This window comes from Corapipo altera, unplaced genomic scaffold (genome assembly GCF_003945725.1).
Source record: "Corapipo altera isolate COAL_440 unplaced genomic scaffold, ASM394572v1 68, whole genome shotgun sequence".
Classification (NCBI taxonomy): domain Eukaryota; kingdom Metazoa; phylum Chordata; class Aves; order Passeriformes; family Pipridae; genus Corapipo; species Corapipo altera.
The window spans coordinates 4,249,878-4,270,011 of record NW_020884919.1 but is presented as its reverse complement, the minus strand read 5'-3'; the positions used below and the strand labels follow the sequence as shown (position 1 = coordinate 4,270,011).

The 20,134-nt window shown below is 38.8% G+C and overlaps 1 protein-coding gene across 7 annotated transcripts in view; it reads left to right on the top strand.

Annotated features, from left to right (window-relative positions):
• Nucleotides 1-20,134, top strand: part of KYNU (kynureninase) — a 58,922-nt gene that overhangs the window by 17,739 nt on the left and 21,049 nt on the right. For 6 of the 7 annotated variants that reach the window (XM_027656347.1, XM_027656348.1, XM_027656342.1 and 3 more), the window contains 6 exons: nucleotides 5,623-5,684; nucleotides 7,047-7,118; nucleotides 8,656-8,730; nucleotides 10,093-10,239; nucleotides 16,408-16,506; nucleotides 17,277-17,350. In XM_027656347.1, coding sequence (XP_027512148.1) covers nucleotides 5,623-5,684; nucleotides 7,047-7,118; nucleotides 8,656-8,730; nucleotides 10,093-10,239; nucleotides 16,408-16,506; nucleotides 17,277-17,350 — 529 coding nt within the window. The remainder of the gene's footprint in view (nucleotides 1-5,622; nucleotides 5,685-7,046; nucleotides 7,119-8,655; nucleotides 8,731-10,092; nucleotides 10,240-16,407; nucleotides 16,507-17,276; nucleotides 17,351-20,134) is intronic. The other variant, XM_027656344.1, reaches the window with a different exon arrangement.

Here is a 20,134-nt window from a genome sequence, read left to right as displayed (position 1 = left end):
AAATCCTGAACTCTGTAAGCAGAATTGAGTTCCTTTAATTCTTTTGTTTTAAAGTAGTTTTTCTGAGTATGGACTAAGACTTTCTTAAGACTGGAGTCATTTAATAGATGAATGTATGTGATAATATATGAGCATATGCATATCATGAAACTAATTGCAGCAAAGGGTTTCTTGGAGCATCATAAACCACTTGGACTAACACGTGAAGCCCTTTTAAAGGGCACTTGGTCTTACAGATTCTCAGTCACTCTCCTAAAAGTAAAATGATGAACTTTCCCCTTTGAAAAATTATTTCTATCTGACATTTTCTGCTTTTCCTCCTCTTCCCACCACTAAGTCCAGCCTCATATTTGAGAGCTGCTTATGTCAATGAAGCAGATAATTGAGGCAGGACCTGTATTGATGAGTTCCCATTACCCTGCTGTACCTGGGCCTGCAGTGCTGGAGGACCTTGGCAGTGAGTGCTTCTGGTTATTGAGAGGTTGAGAAGGAGCTCTGGAGACTTCTCCTGGTGAATTTGCCAGCCATGAAAGCAATTGGCTGAGTCTGAATGCAAATTTCCTCTATTGTGTCAAACTCTGTGTACTCGAAATGATTTTTCATTGGGATTTCCTTCAGAGTTGTTGCTGTCACAAGGGGAAAGAGAAATTATCTTGGCAGGGTCTTTTTCTCCCCCACTCTCACAGCTGTTGTCAAGGCCAGGTTAGTAGATTTTAGAGAGATTTGGCCCGTATTTCAGTTTAGGTGTTGAAGGCAACTGTCAATAGTGACTGTCAGAACTGAATTGTCAGGTATACATTTGTGCCATCACTAAGGAAAAATATTACAATTAAGTTGACCTACTCTGTGCTGGATATTGTATCGTAATTTCTCCTTGTAGACAAGTGTTCAATGAGGAAATTATGGTTTTTCTCCTTCAAGAAAAGCAAATGGAGTCGGAACAATTGAAAACAGAGACATTAAAGAATGCTTCATGACAAGTTTATTTCTATATTCATAAATAAAATCACTTTCTGAATTCTTTATGAAGTTTCCAAATAGCTGAAATGCTGGTTATTATTACTGGAGCAGAACAAATGCAATAAATTATTGTTGTAGTTGGTCTATCCATGATGTAAGCACTAAGATAACATAAATATGAGTGTGTTTACACTGGGTATCACTGGGCTATGCAGAAAAATCCCTTTTGTAGAATGAAATAAAAAAACCCCAAATGCAGATTGGGGTTCTGATTTTGTAGATTGCTACTGTTGTACCTGGTATTGCTCAGGAGGTTAAGAAATTACTTTTCTTGCTTATGTTACATTCAAGGACAAGCTCTGCACCTTCATCCATTAAGTATCATAGAACAGAAATATGTTAGGATATAAAGGGGTGGAGTGCATTGAAATGTAGGGATTTCTTCTAGTATGACCCATTCCCCTTGGCCCCTGGATATTCTTGTTCTGGTACTGTGTAACTGGGAAGTTGTGGGCAGGTGGGGAAATGTGACTTGGAATTTGTAATTGGAAACCTTGAATTTCTGAAGGAGGAGGGTGGAGAATTTCTCTTATGTCCTGTGAAAATGGGAGAGTAGTCACACTGCATACTTCCATGCACCTAAATTAGTAAAGCAACAAGGTAAGACCATTGATGCTCTTCAGACAATCATGGGAGAGACAGACAAGATCCCCCAAGGGAGCGCTGGAGACACCTGAGTTATCATCTCTCTCTGCATCACCTTCTGTGAACATTTTCCACTGCTTTGTTTGCAAAACTTGGACCTCTGTGTGGTCCCTGCAGGGTGTTGGGGCAGGCTGAGTCCCAACCTCCTGCCACTGCTGGTGCCAGGGTCCATTTGGCCTCAGCTTTAGGTTAAGAGTCACTGCAGAAAGCAGGGAGTCAGGCTGAGACCCTTTTTCCCTCAACCATCTGTCTTGCAGAGGCTACCAGCTGTGTTTCTATTTTAATATTTGTTTAACTAAAAGATGTGTTCTAGATCTAGGGAGAGGAAAATGAGACCTTTACTTAAATTTCATCTAATTGCTTGTCCATCTCCTTATTTTCCTTTTCTTTTCCAAGCTCCATATGACATTGATGTTTTATTTCACAGTGGCCAAACCACACTGAACTTATTACAATTTTCTTCATTGTAAATGAATATTTTAAAATTTTCTATAAAAATTTTGACTGAGGTCACACTACCACTAACCTACTTTTTGTTTTTAAATTTCTTTCCTGGGAAGTGTTTCGTTGTTTTATTGTTTTCCTCAGAAGTACATGGAATGTTAACATTATCAGCTTGGATTTTGTTCTCCAGGATTTTTGGGGCTTTGTTTAATTGAACTATAAAATATATTTTGGGCTTAAATCTGGTCCTCAAATTTATGTTCAGGGTTTTATTTAGAGAATATCCTCATAGCTTTTTTAAAGATTTAGGTGAGTGATTCTTGGAATGCAAATGAATTAATAATTCCCTAATAATGGATGCATTTTAATAAATTCTGATATTTAAAATTGTAGGTAATAGTGAAGTGGCTGAGACAATAAATGTAGGAAAAAATGTTAAGGTAAAATGCTCTCTTCCAACGCGGTATTTTGTAGAATCACAGAACAGTTTGGGTTGGAGGGGATCTTAATGATCATCTAGTTCCAATCCCCCAATTTTTGTTTAAGTGCTGTTTTCCTACAAGGTGTAATCTTGATTATGTATGAGTTGAGTGAACTCTGAATTTCCTTTTTTGGTGAATTTAATTTAAGAATAATAACAGAATTTTACTGTGTTTTTTACTCAGTATTGAATATATTATGGAGGAGAGGGAAGAATTGTCATTTCTCACTCTAAGCAGCAGTAAGAAGTAAAACCATTTGGTGAGATTTATTCGGGAATGGACCAAAGACTGTAAAACACCTTTGCCTGTTTAATGGTTTATAGTGCTCGAACACCTTGCTTATTAAATGCAGTCACATTTTCTTGTTCAATGAAAGTTACAGTAGTAAATACATTGTGAAATGAAGAGTCAAGGTCAATGGAGGCCAAAACTCTTTTTCTGTGCTCACACCGAGTGGCACAACGCAGTGAAGGCAATCTCTGCTTCTCCTACTAGACTTTATTAAAACATTACAACCTTGGCAGGATCACCTTCTGATGGAACAAGATTAACTGTATGGCTGCTGCTGCACGATGTGCTTGGGCAGGTCTCTGTTGAGGGAAGACTGAATGCTGAGCAGATTTGCAGTGACTTTGAGTGATAAGAATTATTTGAAATAACCAAAATGTTTTCTAAATTGGGGCCCTTAGCCTTTTTCCAATCATTTTACAAAATGCTTTCTACTTACTCCATTGAGGATCAGCCTTCCACAGCAGTCAGAGAGGAGAAGGATGGCAGTGTCTGCCTAACACAATCATAATTGTCTCTGAAGCTGTACTTTGCAAATGCTGCTTCCTTTTATTAAAGAGGAGATTTATCACGCAGAACATACAGGTTTTAGCCTGTCTTGGAGATATGGTATAAAGTTAGGAAATAAGGAAAGCAAACATAATTTTGTCTCCCGTGTGCCGGGTCTTTGAATATTCTAATAGGTTAATTGGATCATAGGAAGGTTGTTTTCTGAAACGCAGTGCAGGTTATAAAGGATAACAGTTTTCCAATGACACGGATGAGGTTTGTTTTGTGGGCATGAAATTCAATAATGGAAAGCTTTTAATAAATATATAATTTACGGAAGACCAAGACTTACATGACAAATGTAGTGTCATATTTAATTTGGGATGGTAGCATGCAGCTAAAAGGGATCTACACATTAACCATTTGTTTTATAGGGAAGCAGTACAGCAGGCAGAGGATTGTTCGTGCAGAATTTGCTGGGAAAGCCACAGATTTCATGTAAGGCGCAGAGGGAAAAATAAGAACAACACCATTTCCTGATGCTGTCCCTTTTTTCAGCCTCAAGAGTTCCATAGAAATATTAAGACTGCAAATAATACTGTTTTGATCTGCAATCACTCTGTCTAGCTGTCTTCTATATCTGCAAGAGAACAGCCACAAGGTGACCTCTTCCAGCAGCATGGATCCTGCAGATGCAATGCTATCAGAGGGAAGAAAAGAAAGCAAAGGAGAGGAGTTTAAGTGAGGAAAAGAGCTTATTTTTGCCTATGAAGAACTAGTCCTTTATATATTTCTTTACAAAAGAAATATATATTTCTTTGTGGTGTCTGAGGGAGGGGACTTATTTGCAACATCTCTTTTTCCTCATGGCTCATCCCTGGACAGGTCCTCCAGAGTCCCTGACAACTATTGCCAAAGTTTTCTGTCCAAAACTTGGAGATTTCAGCAACACGTAGAAAGGCCCTTGAACACCTCAATGAGGATGGTTCTTGGCTGCTCCTGTGCTGGCAGAAGCTGAGGCCTGCTTGGGAAGGATTTATTAACACTTCTTAACTATAGATTTCCATGCTCTTTGACTGTATTTGCTTGTATCGAGGTCAGCCCATGGTTATGCCTTTTTACTACATTGGCAAAGAGTGAACCTAAACTCTGTGGGATATGGTGAGAGTATCCCTCTGCTTCTGCTGCCGTGTGTTATTTGGGACGTTGCGCACCGTCAACAGCAGGGACAGGAGAAACCCAGGACTCACCTCTCCATTTCTTGTGAAGCTCCCCTTACCCTTTTTACCCCAATATCATGTTTTATGTCCCCTTCATTGATCTCCAGTGTGGCTGCTGCCCTCCCTGCCTGCTTACACTTGTCTTCACCCCTCTCTGTCCACAACCTCTCCCCACCTCTGGTGAACTCCACATCTGGGAGATGTTTAGGGCAAGGTGCACAAGCCTATGTCCCAGCTGAAGAAAACTCAAAACATGGATTTGTCTCAAGGGTGAATTACTTCTTTTCAACAACAGACATCAGGTGAAACAGAAAGAAACAGGAATTAATTTTCTCCATATCTGAGTGACTCCCTGACCAACATACAGTCTCTTGACTTGCCTAAAGTTTTTCACCAGGGCTTGATAAGCACTGGAGAATTTTTTACTAAATACTTTGTAATAACAATTAGTTGTTACTCCATTAGTTTTGGCTGTTATTAGTCTCCTGGGAGTGATGCAGATATGACTTGTAGTGAAGCTGTTACATTAATAATGGTCTGTTATATTCAATGGGTCAATTTTACGTGGTTTTTTTTATTGGGAATGAGATTTAGCTTGACATTACAGTAAGCACTTACCTTAGGTGATTATCTCAATATGTTTTCTCACTTGTGTTACGTATGAACTTCTGACAAAAATAAGCCTTCAAGTCTTGCTTTACATATAGACTTCTGACCTGATTTGTCTGAGGTATTCATGATAATAAATCCAGCAGTGGCTTGCTGGGAAATGGAAATACTTCATTGTTTGTTGTTTTCTGTGACTGACCTGAAAAAATAAATATTTTCCTGCCAGTGTAGTGTAGTGAGTCAGACAAGAAATCTTTTTACTTCACTCTGATGACACCTCAAACATTCATTTCCTTTCTAGTCTTTAGAGAGACTTCGACTGAACACATACTTTTGCTTTCTCACCACCTGTACTAGATTTTTCTGAAATTTTCAAGAAAACCTCCAAGCAGTATTTTTTATGTTTTATCTTCTTATTATTTCAGGGGCCCAAAGACACGAAGTAGCCTTAATGAATGGACTGACTGTTAACTTGCACCTCCTGATGGTATGTCTTTATGATGTATATTTGATGTTGTGTTGACAAGTATTTTTCTCCTTTCTTTGTGTATGTAAGCAAAGTGCTTTCTGAAACCTCACAGAGATAGACCTGGGTGACAGACTAACTTCTTTTAAGCCTTGGGAGTTGTATCTTGAATAATGTATGTGCAAGACCTGGCCTCACTCAATACTAAGCAGAAAAGCTGGACAGAGAAATATTTTCAAGGACTTAGGATGGGAAGTTTGAGCTGTTCTCACATGTGTTGTATGTCAGTCACCAAATGAGACCTTATTATTTAAGTAACATTGCAAGTAATTTTTCAGATTTCAATTTCACACCAAATTTCGAAGTTCAGGAAACGAGAGCTCAACTGTGAGCAAGGCAAAGCTGTAATTTCAGTCAAACTGTTAAACAAAAGATAGTAGAGTTAAGCTGTTTTATATATACCTAAATTGTGGTAGAGTATTTTGATTTGTATTACACAGTGGCCATAAGTGTGTCTTATTTATGCTCAGGTGCCTCTGTGGCTACAGAAGGCCTGTCTCTGGTTCTCTAGTATTTCCAAAGATTTGGTTCAGCTGAGTGTGGATGTGAAGCTTTGTTTTGAGTGATTCACACAAAAAGGTTTATCCCTTGAATCTACTCCTCTGTGAAACGTCTCTGACTTTTGTTAAGTTAAGATGGCAGGATGGGGGTAAGTACGAATCAACTCACTTAGCTACTCTGCCCTGAATCAGATGCAGCGAAGTCAGACCTGTCCGAAATTTCTTGAGTACACAGTCCATGCAGAGCTTTGTGTAACCCAAACTTGAGCTGAAGGACTTGTAAGTCTCCTACTAGTCCTCTTGGCATGGTGGCCAGCCCAGCTTGCCTTCACATGAGGAACTAAGAAGGAAAGACCATGCTGAAGGTGCTTTGGAGAAGGCAAAGGTCTTTGCAGAAGGCTTAGTCCTTTGGTCAGAGTTGTTTCAGAGTAAAGGATGATTCAGTGATTGATATTTTAGTGCAGGAATGAAAATCCAGTTCTTTTTCACCGTTTGCTATCGGCTGCTGCTTTTGCTTCCTGGATGGAGCTGGATAAAATCCCAGCTTCCCTGGCTGTAGTCAAAGCTTTACTGTTGATTCCTGTTGAGTGCAAGTTTTCACTGCTGGATTTTTGTGGCCTTTGCTATGGATACATGAAATACAGTATTATAACACTTTCCTACTTTGATAAATGTTATATGGACAAAGAAATATTTGTAATTTCTGGGGGATTCTCTGTAGTCTACATGAAAGTAAAGCAGTCTTTATTAAGTTGTATGCTGAGAGCATCTCTCTTATCTCTGCTTAGATACATTTCAACATAATTTTTTTCTTCCTTAACAGCTATCTTTCTTTAAGCCTACTCCAAGACGCTATAAAATTCTTCTAGAAGCAAGAGCTTTTCCCTCTGACCATGTAAGAAATTAATAATTCACCATATTTGTATTATTAATCATATTTTTCCAAAGAATATCAGTAGTATGATTTGAATATTTATTAGCTCATCTTGTCCAAGTAACATTACAATAAAAAAATCTGTCAGAAGCCTTTGAGCTCAGCATATTTTACAGATCGTAGCTTTATTCCTTTTGTTCAAATAAAAAGTGCTACAAGAGGAAAAGATTGAATGGGTGCATTGATTTATTAGTCTTTTTAAAGACATTGAGCAAACTACTGACCTAAATCAACTAAAGTTGTAAATGTTTTATTAATTCTTGTTGCTGTTTTACTTTATGAAACCAAATCAATACAAACTCACAACATTAACACTTATATATCCCCAGACAGAGATGGAAATGTTTGTTCTTAGCACTTTAGATTACTAGTTCAAACATCATTTGTCTGCTATAAAATAGGAGACAATAGCCCGTGGATGAGAGCTTGCAGCAAATTAATCTTTGGGTTTGTGGCCCACTGCTACTTTATCATCAATGCCATCAACTTGTGGAAATTGATAACAAATTTGATCTCTAAGGTGTGATAAAAATGGCTCTAGCTACTAATGGGTTTATTTGTAGCAAACATGGTGGCACAGATGTATAAACTTCAAATTGCTTATATTCTAAGTAATGTTTATATTAATCCCACATTTGTTCCAGGCACACTTGTGTGCTTGGACTCCATCTTCCTAAATTTCTACAGCAGTTCAGTAATAATCTCTGCAACTGGCACTGCTTCAGCTCCTGTTGTGAAATTTTAAACTACTTCATACTGTTATTTGATGATTGTTATTTGATCACCAGAATCGTTATTGATAAAATTGGCAGATAGGATTTTCAAAATATTGTGAGAGTTTAAAACTCTTATTTCCTGCCAGCTGTGCAGCAAATAGAAGAGGTGAGAATAGCACAGGACCATATGTATGTGCTGACCAAACCTCATTTGTGGTGGCAGCAGGGCATTGTGACTGCCTGGAATTGAGTGTGTGTGACCAAGAAAAGTAGGTACCCAGGGCTCTGCAGAGGTGATGCTCTGTCTTCTCCTTGGCTGTTATCCATGCAGGCTTGGCTTTCTGGCAAAGAAAAAGGTAAAGCACATCCTCCATCACATTATTGAACCACAGAATGGTTTAGGTCAAAAGAGACCTTAAAGATCACCTCGTTCCAACCCTCCAACCATGGGCAGGGATGACACCCACTAGATCAGGCTGCTCAAGGCCCCATCTCCACCCTCATTCTGCTCCATGAACTTATCCTGTAGGATTTAGGCTTTGACTTCTCATTCAAAAGTCCTTGCAGTCTTCTATGAATTAAATTTGTGTCTTTTTTAATCCAAAAGAAATCTGCAAACTTTTCAATGAAGTTGGATTATGCTTTCAAAGCATTACTTTCAGTGAAAGGCAAGGCATCTGAATTCCTGTTTGAAGTTCTGATGTGTTTGTCCTTTTTTTTTTTTCTTTTAGTTGTATAGCAAGTATTTGTCTTAATGTTGTCTGTATGGAATTCTCTTCCAGTATGCTGTTGAGTCCCAGCTTCGACTGCACGGGCTGGACGTGGAGAAAAGCATGATCCTGCTGCAGCCACGGCAGGTTGGTGAGGAATATGTCAGTTCTGCTTGCTGTCACTAAGGGCAGAAACATATTTCATGTGAAAGTAGGGCATATATTCTCATATATTGTAGTGTCTACCTGCAGAAGTTATAATTTGTATTAAAACTTTTTAGGTAAAATTTATGAATCGTGTGATCTGTTTCAGGGTATATTTTTTGACATTAAACCCCGTTTTATAATTGCTGATTCAATAGTTAATTTTCCTGGAACAACAACAAGAAAAAGGTTATTTTCCCTATTTTTCCTGTTTGCAAAAGCCGACTGCACACTGAGTCACCTGCAAAATATAGTAACTCATTGAGAAAGCCCATTGTCCTCTGAATGTCCTAAGGTAAGAGATTGCCATAACACGAGCAACACTGTCTGTATCAGCACAGACTCAGTGAAAGGTCTGCTCTGAGTAATATGCAATTCAGATTAATTTGAAAGGCTGCCTCGCTTCACTTCTGCGGCATTAAGAACTTTGTCACCTAACTATAAACCGAGGGTGACCTTTTGCTTCTGAGATCTGAGTCATCTTGTGAGTAAACACTCCTGAATGCTTGATAGATTTGCAGAGCCCACTCCTGAATGCTTGATAGATTTGCAGAGATTGTTGAGATAATAACAGTCCCTTGCAATTCAACCATCTTGCCCAAGCTCTTTTCAGTAACAAGTCTAATTTAATTCTAGGTTTTCACTGCCTAATTGATCCCTAGGTGGTGGTATGTTTTACAAGATCCCTTGCTAGGAAGACAGGAGGAGGATGGGGCAGTAACTTTCCTATAAAGAATCAAAAATGAGGTTTTTTTTTTCCTTTTGGTTGAAATTTTTCTATATTTAATGACCATAGGTTTGGGGATTTTTTGTGCTTTTGATGATGTGAGACATTGTTTTTGAAACATAAATATGGCAGGTTTATAATAGCTTCCTGTGGGATACCAAGTTTATTAAAAAAGTACAGAGTGAAAGTGATAGACAACTTTCAAGTCTTGTGGGTGTCACAAATTTCAGATGCCACTTAAAAATCATTAGATATTCTGTTTGCACCAGGAATATTTTGTTGCAAATTAAAACTGTCAGAAATATTAGAAAGTATAAAGCATGTTAGAGCATGAATTGAATAGACTTTTTATAACTGGCACCTTCAAGACTCATTTGCTAATGATTTTTTTTGAGGTTACTTGCTCATAGGCTACTTCATAGCACTACCTTTGTACATCATTACCATGCTAAGGATTTGCTTTTGATCTCCTTATGCAAGCAGCGTGGCTCATGGTAAAATATAGATTATGAAATAAGGACTGACAGTTTCATTACTGCCAGAGTTGATGTAAAATGTGTGCTTTAACTTTGTTTTAGGGGGAGGAGACCTTGAGGACTGAAGATATCCTTGCTGTAATTGAGAAGGAAGGGGACTCTATTGCTGTCATTATGTTCAGTGGGGTTCAGTACTACACAGGACAGTTGTTTGACATCCCCAGAATAACAAAGGCTGGCCAAAAAAAGGTAGGAACTACTCCACATTCATCCTCTTAACACCACTTTTAGATCAATTTTCTGTGTGATATATTTTTAATTTCTACTATTTTTTGGTAACAAAACATGGAATTTTGTGTGACTGGTAAAATGTAAAAGCATTCTGTGCCCTTATCCTTTGGGGGCTGTGTGCTGCATGAAGAAACAGCAGTTAGAGCAATCTTGAGGTAAGTCTTAACCTATATGGAAAGATAATTTATGACTATTAACTTATACTTGGCTTTTCTTGAAGGATAGCGTATCAAGAGTTTCAGTGTAGAAGGAGGAGGAGGTAACCACAGCTGTAATCTCTCTATAAAAGTTAGTTTGTGTTAGATTTCTGCTTTATTTGGCAGACTTTCATGATTTTCCTCCTTTCCCACTGCCATGTTATGGCAGTTTCTGCCCCCAGTGGGTAGGGAGGGGAGTTCCCCACGGAGCCAGTACTGCTCAGACTGGGCTGATGAGTTTTCAGGAGACAGGCACAATGTGGAGCATATCAACATCACAAGATGACTGTTTTTTAGAGAGGATTCAGCCTTTGGAGCTTGCAGGCTCCGTGGACATAGCTGTAAAACTCTTTAACCATCTCAATTGCCTTAGGAATCCAGGAAAAAATAGTTTTTAATTAAGTCACGTTATCAACAGGAGGTCACCAGACTTTCCATAGTGGCAACCTTTTACTGAATGCACCTTATCTCACACAAGATTAAATCACTCAAGGGTAAACTTATTCAGTATCCCTGGATTTTTGGCAAACCAGCTAACCCTTTATATTTGATGGTTTAACTCTCTGGAGAGGTTCCTGGCTCACAACAGGCTATACATCTTCTGCTGCTGTAGGTTTGGCAGTGGAAATTTTTCTGGAGGTCGGGGCATAAGTTATGCTGCTGGAAAGTGATGGTAAGGTCCCCCCTGGGAGAGCAGAGCAGGTGTGAGAGCTAGTGCATGGCCCATGGGATATAAAAAGGGAATGTTCTCACAGAGCAGCACCTGGCGACAAAATTGGTGCTAAAAACAGTACAAAACAAAACCAACTTCTGAAGTGGATGTAGAAAACCAAGGAAAAAAAGGAATGGGGGGAGTCAGCTGCGGGGGGAAATGGTGTTGTGTATTAGCTCTAAAAGCAACACTGTTATGGTGCTTTCTTGGGGGGGTCTTCCAGCACTTTGCTGACCACAAATAATCACAAGACTATGCTGAAATGTCAGAAAGGGAAGACAGGTTATTAACAGGATGATGCCACCCACTGCTCTGCTCTCTCACACTCCTGGTGGCAGAAAAGCTTTCATTCAGCCACCAACACCTACGTGCCTTCAGTGCTGCTTCCCTGAAATCTGCTGCGTGATGTGTCTGAAAGGTGTCTGACAGAGAGAAATCTTTCTTCTCTTCTATAAACATGAACGACCTGGGAATAGCCTATCATTTCATCACCTCCCTAAAAATGCTCTCTGGACTATGGGATGCGGGCTTGGATGAGTGGAAGTGATGTGGTTTCACTGAAAGCTATAAACTACCCTGAAGTGGTTGAGAACCTGTGTCCTGGGGAAGAGTGGTCACTGATAGTTTATTGCATAGAGTAAAAATGGATTTGATTTTTATGATATCTGAGGAGATAACCAGGAATTTGTGGAGAGAGATTAAAATATCTATAAGGCAGTGCAAATAAAAATATTAACTCAGGGGTATGTGCTTCCACACGGATACACACAAAACCCCTGCACACTTTATACAGAGACTGTATCATGTTACTGAAGAGGAGAACAATTTCTGTCAACTGTTCTTCATTCCAGCAGGCACAGGTAAATGTCAAAGACCTGTTTCCACCTGCATGCCTGTTAGGGGTGCTATAAGTAGACCTGAATCTCCTCCTCCAAGATTTTTCAAAAGTGGGGGGACCCTAACAGATTTAATTACCAGTCTCTTTGTGGTTCGAGTGTGTAGGACTGGGATATCCGGGTAGATACATGCTTAAAATGTCGTTAGTATATTGAAAAATCAAAACTTATTCAACCTGAAGAACTGTTTGAGTACCCTTAAAGCTTGGAAAACGTGAGCCAGCCCTGTTTTTAATTCCCTCCTGTCAGATACGCTCAGGTCATTGTCCTTATGGATTCTGCCCTGGGGTTAAGTAATTGTTTATATGTTTATGCAAACCCACTATGTAACAGACTCTTATACCACACTTAAACGTCTGCATATGGTAAATATTTACTTGAATAGCCACAGAATCAGCAATTCATGAAGAGTTTCTTTCTTAATATTGGTAAGAGCTATTCCTACACCCTGCTGCTTCTCTTAATCTCAGAACTTCTGGTTATCAAAAAGCCCCAGATGGGGGATCTTCAAAAACAATTGGCTCCTCTCCCCTTTACCCAGGTCAGAGCTGATGTTTGGAGCTGCTGTTGGATTAGAGGAGAACGAAGCCAACTTCTAAAGTAGAGTAATTAGCATCTATGTATCTATAAGTTTAATTGGACTTAAAGACTATATGTCCTTCAAGAGCTTCTGGATCCGATGAAAACAGTATTGTCTTATATATATATTAGCACAGAAAGACTGGAAGTCCTTTTAAAATACATTTTGAAAGAAGATAAGACTGAAAAGCCATGTTTAGAGCAAAAATGCAAGGTTCTCTTTCCCAGTGGTGAAGGGTGGTGAGTGACCCTGTGCTCCCGAACAGAAAATAGGTTGGGGAGAGCTGACAAGCAAACGACTCAGAAGGCAAAAATACAAGGTGAAAATGTCATTCAAGAAAAAGAGAGGAAAAAAAAAATCACTTGTCAGACAGTATATTAGAGAGAAAAGTCCTACACAGATGGTCTTAATAATTCTTTTAATGTACAACTGAAATAAAATCCCGCAGTGTTGTGCCCTATCAGGTCTTGGAGAGAGATTTGAGCTGCAAGCTCTGGAGGTCTGGAAAATGTCCTAGGATTCTTGAGGTCAATCATTTATGAATTAAGTTACTGATTTCCTTTTACATTTTTTAAGCCAATTTCCTAAGTTCTCTACGTACATTAAGATTCCTCCCAGAGTGAAAGCTCTGCACATAGACAGCTTCATTAAGTCATTAAATATTAAATGAACTAAATTAAGCTTGAAAAATTACCTCAGGCTATTTTTCCATCTAAGGTCTCTCAGATAAATCAAAATTACTACATATTGTGCAAGAGACTCATCAGCAGGCTGAGGAGGATGTAACAGTTTTCCTTGTTTCATACTTTTGAGCTTGCTTTAGAGGATGGAGGGGGCTGAGTCGTTTTCTTCTTCTGCAAGTTAAGAAATGACTGACTTTTAGGAGACTCTACCTTTCAAATACAATTTTAATTTCATAAGTTATATTGTACTTTCCACTGACTCTGTACCGTTATGTAAAATATTTTAATCTCTTGAGTTCCCAGTAGGAAGGGCTTTAAGATCCTTCATCTTCATTTCTTTTCCTGTCTCTCTTTCTAAATGTCCCAGCTTTGCCGGTGTGAAGCTGTCATTTCTCTCCCTCTCTCCAAATGTCATTGTCCATGCTGAGTTGTTACCTGCTGGTTATCAGCAGCTACCCAGACACTTTGCAGAAATGACTTTTAGATGTTGGAACGGAGCGGAAGAGGCAGGGGAGAGCACACGTCCTCTCCCTCGCCCGGAGCAGATGGAGAGCTCTGTTTTTCCCCCAGTCTGGGGAAGTGCTGTTCCCACGCAGTCCTGGTTCTGCGTGGCTTGTGCAGGGAGAGCTGTTTCAGTTTGTTTTACTTTTTCCCTGCGATCTGTGTGGCTAAACATTTGCTGTTTGTGTGACTCAAGTGCCAGACACCTCCCTGGGAAAAACAAACCAGCACAACCCATCTTGCAGATGACGACTCGAACAAACTGGTGCGAGTGGGTGTTTCTGAGACGATGCAGGAAACCTGCCAGCTCCGAACCCAGATTTTCAGGCTGTGCCTCAATACTGAGTTAGAAAGTGACCAGTAGGATTTGCCAGCTGATTTCAAAGCACTGGGAAACAGTTAGAGGAGTTCAGGAGGATGACCCATGGGTGGTATGTCTGTGGTCCTCCTGTTTGAGGGCTACGAGCCCATGGTGTGGGTTCAAGCTGATCTATTCCAGCCAGTGTCAGTGCCCAAAGAATTATGAACATATCAAGGTTACAGAGATAGATATGACTATGGAGCATCTTTATACTACCATGACTCCAAGGGCATTCAAACTGCCACTGTCCTAAAGCATCTTGTCTTACCTCCTGTTTTGTCATCTTGTGCTTGGACATATTTTCTGTGGACTTTATGACTTACTGACAGGGAAAAGACAACTGATTTTGGCACATGGCTTCTAGAATCAAATTTCTTATAGTTTGTTTGTTTGTTTTTTGTTTGTTTGTTTTTGTTTGTTTGTGGGTTTTGTTTGTTTGTGTTTTTTTTTTTTTTTTTTTTTGAGAAACTTCCATTGTTTTGTTAGTTTTGATTCTGTTATTGTACTGCCAGGCATACATATTCTGAAAGACTCTCATCCTATTGTGTTATTCCTGGTTTCCACCAATGAATCTGTCATAGAATTGCTTCCAAAAGTTTGTATGGAATGTATGTACACAGGGACACCTGTAAAGGTCTAAATCTAGTCAGCTGAAGTTTTGAAGTTAATACCTTAAAACCCTGTGAAAACCTTCTGCTTCACTGGCAATTGGCTTTAGTTTGCTGTAGCTTATTTCTCTGAAGCCATTTTATCCCTGAATGAGAGCATTCCCATGGGAATTCAATGTACTTCAGCCTCTCTACCTTAGCTTCACCGTGTCAGTTGATCTGTTTTAACTCAGTTCTGCGTGTCCCTATGAAGTCAAGCCACTGAAGTTATTTATTGGGACTCTTATTCCAATGTTTAGATCATGCAAGTGCTATAGCAGTGAGTTTTCTTCCCATTGCTTTGCAGCAACTTCTTAAGCTGATAACTGCACCAAAACCTCCATTAGAATTAACATGTCACACCTTCTTAAAATGCTACTTCATTCAAATTGTTATCTAGTTTATACAGAAGATTAAATATACCAAAGTACTGTTTAAATAATTTAGCTAAGGCTCTCTCCATGCAAGAAACAGCAGGAGATTCTTAAAAAAAACTCTTTTGTTTTATTATTGGATGCTGATTTTTCTGAAGCCTGTGCTCTCACTCCTATTCCTACCCTGCTGCTTGCAAGCAAGCTGTTTGTGTTTTAAAAGCAAAATGCAAAATAGCATTTAATTCGTAGTCCAGGAACAAAAAAGCAGTTTTATTTCTCTACACCTAAACAAATAGCAAAGCTTGGAAGAACTTTTTAGTTTAAAAATGCTGCCATCCAGTGGTTATTTCGTGTGTAAAACCTGCTTTTTTGGTCTAGGTGTCTCTGGTCCTTAGATTCCTTTTTTCCCTTTCTTTCCCTATGCAGATTGTGGTGATGGGAAATACACCACTTTTCACAGAGGAATGGCAGAATTCTTCTTCTGAGGGACAAGTAAAAATGTCTTTAAAGATCAGTGTTGTGCATAAGATGCTATCTCACCCATTTGGATTTCCAAAGAGCAAAATCCTTCTAGTTTAAATATCAGTGAGACCTTCAGTAAAAGTATATGGTGGAATGTAATTGTTCATGAGTAACTGGCATCATCATGTACTTTACTACTTTGTTTCTGCATGTTGTGCCATAAAACAGGTTGTATTTATGCATTTGTTCTAAATACTTATTTCAAGTGATTCTCCTTTGCTACATGATCAGCATCTTAGGAATCTAAACGATATCTAGTAATAACTCAAAGCAGATGGGTCTTGATAGATTCATCATAGAAGGGTTTGGGTTTGAAGGGACCTTGAAGATCATCTATTTCCAACCTCTCTACCATAGGCAGGGACACCTTCCACTAGACCAGATTGCTCCAAGCTCTGTCCAACCTGTCCTTAGACACTTCCAGGAATGGGGCAAGAATCCAGCCAAGAATTTCTAATGTCTAATCTAAGTCTCTCCTTTTTTAGTTTAAGTCTATTTCTATTTGTCCTATCCCTACCTGACTTTTTACAAATAGTCACTAGATATCATGCCATGGAGAGAGCAAGTAAAGCTCTACAGGTGTTTTTTTTCAAAATAACTTTATGGTGATGATTATCTTAGCAAGTAGCATAATAATCATCTCTTTCCTACAGGGATGCCTTGTTGGATTTGACCTGGCTCATGGTGTTGGGAATGTAGAGCTTCATTTGCATGACTGGGGAGTAGATTTTGCCTGCTGGTGCTCCTACAAGGTAAAATAGATTCATTGCTGGAGGCTATTTTCCATAATGTCACTTATATCATGGGTCAGCAAACAGGTCAGATGAATAAGAACTACACCTGAACTGTTGATCAAGACTTGGCTGAACCTTTGAACCAGCCACAGTGAGGACATGGACACTGATTTTAGTGGTGGCTTTGTTATGAGAGGTTCCAAAAACTAACAGTGGCAATGACCTACAAGGTCTTGTGAATGTGAGGTGGATGCTGGTGGTGGTTAAACATCTGCTCTGAAGCACATTCTACCCTGTGGTCGCAGGATCAGAGGCTCTTCTCTGATTTCCCACACTGAGAAGGTCTCACAGCTACAGGGTTTTATGAAGTGGTCCCTAGATAAAATACTATTCTTGCCCAAACTTAAATAATTTTTGTCACAGAACAAGGTATCTTTAATTCCTTTGACTTCTGTTGAGATTAAGAATCGACAGATATAGTCAGAGAGATTGTTTGATGACTTTGCTATATGTATTATGAAATGGAATTGTTTCAGCTGTACTTCAATTTTCTAGCCTGTTAGACTTCAATTATTGTACCTAAGCCAAGAAAGATATTTTAAAATCTAACCTGAAAAAATATATCTGCTTTTATCTACATCAGCACTTTGTGACAAACGCTAAGATCTCCAGTTAGAAACCTCTAGAAATGTTAAAATTGGTCTGTTTTGTAGAGCTGGGTGAGGGAAGGAAGGTGATATTTTACACATAATGAGCACGACATGTACATGTTGATTTATTCTTTGCAGTATTTAAATTCTGGAGCAGGAGGCCTCGCTGGTGCCTACATTCATGAAAAGCATTCCAAGAGTGTTAAACCAACGTGAGTATTTTTCTACACCCAAATAAAAGTCCTGTGAAGTTGAAAGGGGAAAATGTCTTCCCTTTGAATTGAGATCTGAAAGTGAAATTGTGTAGATAGCTAGTCTTAGAATATGGGCATGTGCATCTGCGTATATATTTATAGAAACAGAAAAAAATTCCTATTGCAAAAAAAAAAAATCATTAGGCTAACATTGTTACTGATTTATTGTATCAGTGAAAAGGATAGTACAAATTTAGTCAAATTGTTTATAGGACTTTGTTACTTCAGATGGGTTATTGTATGTTAATTTTAGTAAATTTTGAAATTGGTAATGCACATGCTCACATCTTAAGTGCTTTTCCTTCTTGAAGTCTGCTATCAGTTTTAAACTGAGTAGAATCATAAAAGAGAGTGTTGATAATATTAAAAACAAGTAACCTAAATCATGTCTATGAGGCTGTTTAATGTAAAGAGAATATTTAACATCTTCCTTTAAAAATGGATTTTTAAAAAATCCTCGAAGTCTCTGGGTGGTGAACAAAATCAAAGACAATTTCGACTCTGTGCCTAATAACTCTTTAGTACTGGCATGTTTTCATTAAAATTATATCCACTGGCAAAGCTAGGAAGTATTACACGGAGATCTGTGTTCTCAAAGACTGTATAATCCATGGAAAGCTGAGCTATCAAATGAGGTTAGCTGCATTAAAAAAATACCTGTTATTTAAACCAGTATATTACTATATTCTATGTATCTATATTAAGAACAATAGGATTAATACTTTCAATGCACTGGCAAATGTAAACATTTCTGGCTGTAATACTTGGAGAAATTGCTTGCACTTCCTTTTATTTTAGCTTGAAGAAGGCAAACTAAATCAGGTTTCAGAGACAAATAATATTATAATAAGCAGCTTCGCTGCACTGTGCTCGTTTCAGACTGTCTAGACTCTCAGGAGATAACAAAATAACACTGATAAGTTTTTCTCAGTCACCCATAGCAGAAAACTCATTAGGATGACATACGACCTGTTGTGAGCTGATTTGATCCTTATACGTGAATGCTGGCAAAATATTCCGGATATCTGGATATTTCTTCTGGAAAGTTTTATGCTTCCCTGTTAGTTGGGTGCACACATTGTTCCCATGGCCCCACCTAGTTCTGTGGTTCTCGTTGATCCTGGTTTTGGGGAACTGGGACGACGATGAATAGTTGAAAAAAACGTGAAAAATCACAGAATAGCAATAGGGCAAATGAATAAAATATCAAGGACTTTGAGTCTTTTTTCCTCCTTGATGAAATTTTGAAACTTCTGTGAGGGCACTGGCTTCGTATTGTAGGTAACAGTTTAAATTAGTTTTTTCTGAACTGGCTCCTTCATACATAGTCATTAATTTGTGTACCAAATCTGGCTACTGAATATCTTAAACACAATTACCTATATGAAATAGGCTTTTTCAGCCTGGGGCCCAATTAAGGATATAATTCCAACCTTCCTGCGTAGTCCCTCTGCATTATTTAATCATAGTTATTTCATATTTCCTGAGATTTGATAATCACTCATCAAATTTGTTTGTAGTTCCTATGCCCTGGTTGCATTACTTCTCTTTCTTTCCCGCATCAGCCAGTCATTTTAGGTCTCCAAATAAGGCACTGAGACAAAGGAGAATTTGTCTATGTCAAAGTATTCAATTTTATAGCTGATTTAAATGCAGAGCAATTTTGTGTATGTTGTACAATCAAATAGAGTGGAATTTAACTGCTTGGGAAGTTGCAGCCTGTCTGCTGGAGCTACAAAGTCTTTGGCTGTCATCTGAATCAAGGATGACACCCAGTGGCCACACAACTTCAGTCAAAAAACAGAAGCACCAAACACTTGTTTCTTTGCATCTCAGCCCACACAAATGCAGGGAATTAAATTCCAATCCAGCTGACACCCTTTTGTCATTTAAAATGTCTGAAATATTGTTTTTAACTCACAGCCAATATTCTGCAAGTCACTTTACCCACCTATATAGATTTCCTTAAGTTGTCTCATCCTTCATATTTTCTGCAAGCTATCGACTAGGTAGTTATTTTTGTAAGGAAATAATGTATTGGGCCTTAATAGAAAAATGTATGTTCTGACCGTAATTCAGAGAGGCAGTTCCAGGGTGTTTGCCTGTTACTGACTGAGGCTGGGGCAAACAGGCCTTAGGTACTTATTGAAAATTAAACAGCTCGATCCAAAATTTTCATTTTAAACCCCTCAAACCCAACTACTGCCAATCACCAAAGGAATTTAGGTATTTTGATCTAAATTCCCTTAATTTTGTGAGTATTCTTCTATCCTATGCCCAGTTTAAGAAACTGGCTTCCTCTCCAGCTTCTCCCTCCAGACCCTGCTCCCCTGATAACAAAACACTTATTTGCTGTTTCTTTTAAAATGCAACTCAAGAAAGAGTTACTAAAGTATTTAATAGCCATCAGCACCTGAGGCCATCCCAAAACTGATTTCTGCCTTGGGGCTACCATTGAGGTCGTGGCCAAGACCTCCACAACCCAAACCTGGCAATAATCAGTAATAGCATGGCATGTCCCAGCAGACAAAAGGCAAACCAGTCCCACTCTTCTTCTTCATGGATATGCAAGCTTCCTACAAGAGTTATAAAGCTGGTAATTCACTAACTTGGGAAAGAATTTATGTCTAAGGGCAAGGTTTTGTCCTTAGATCTGATGTCTGGCAGATGGCGACACAGTCTTATGTGTCCCCTTCTTGTTTTGCATCTTTGCAGATACCATCCTTGTGTCCTGCAAACACC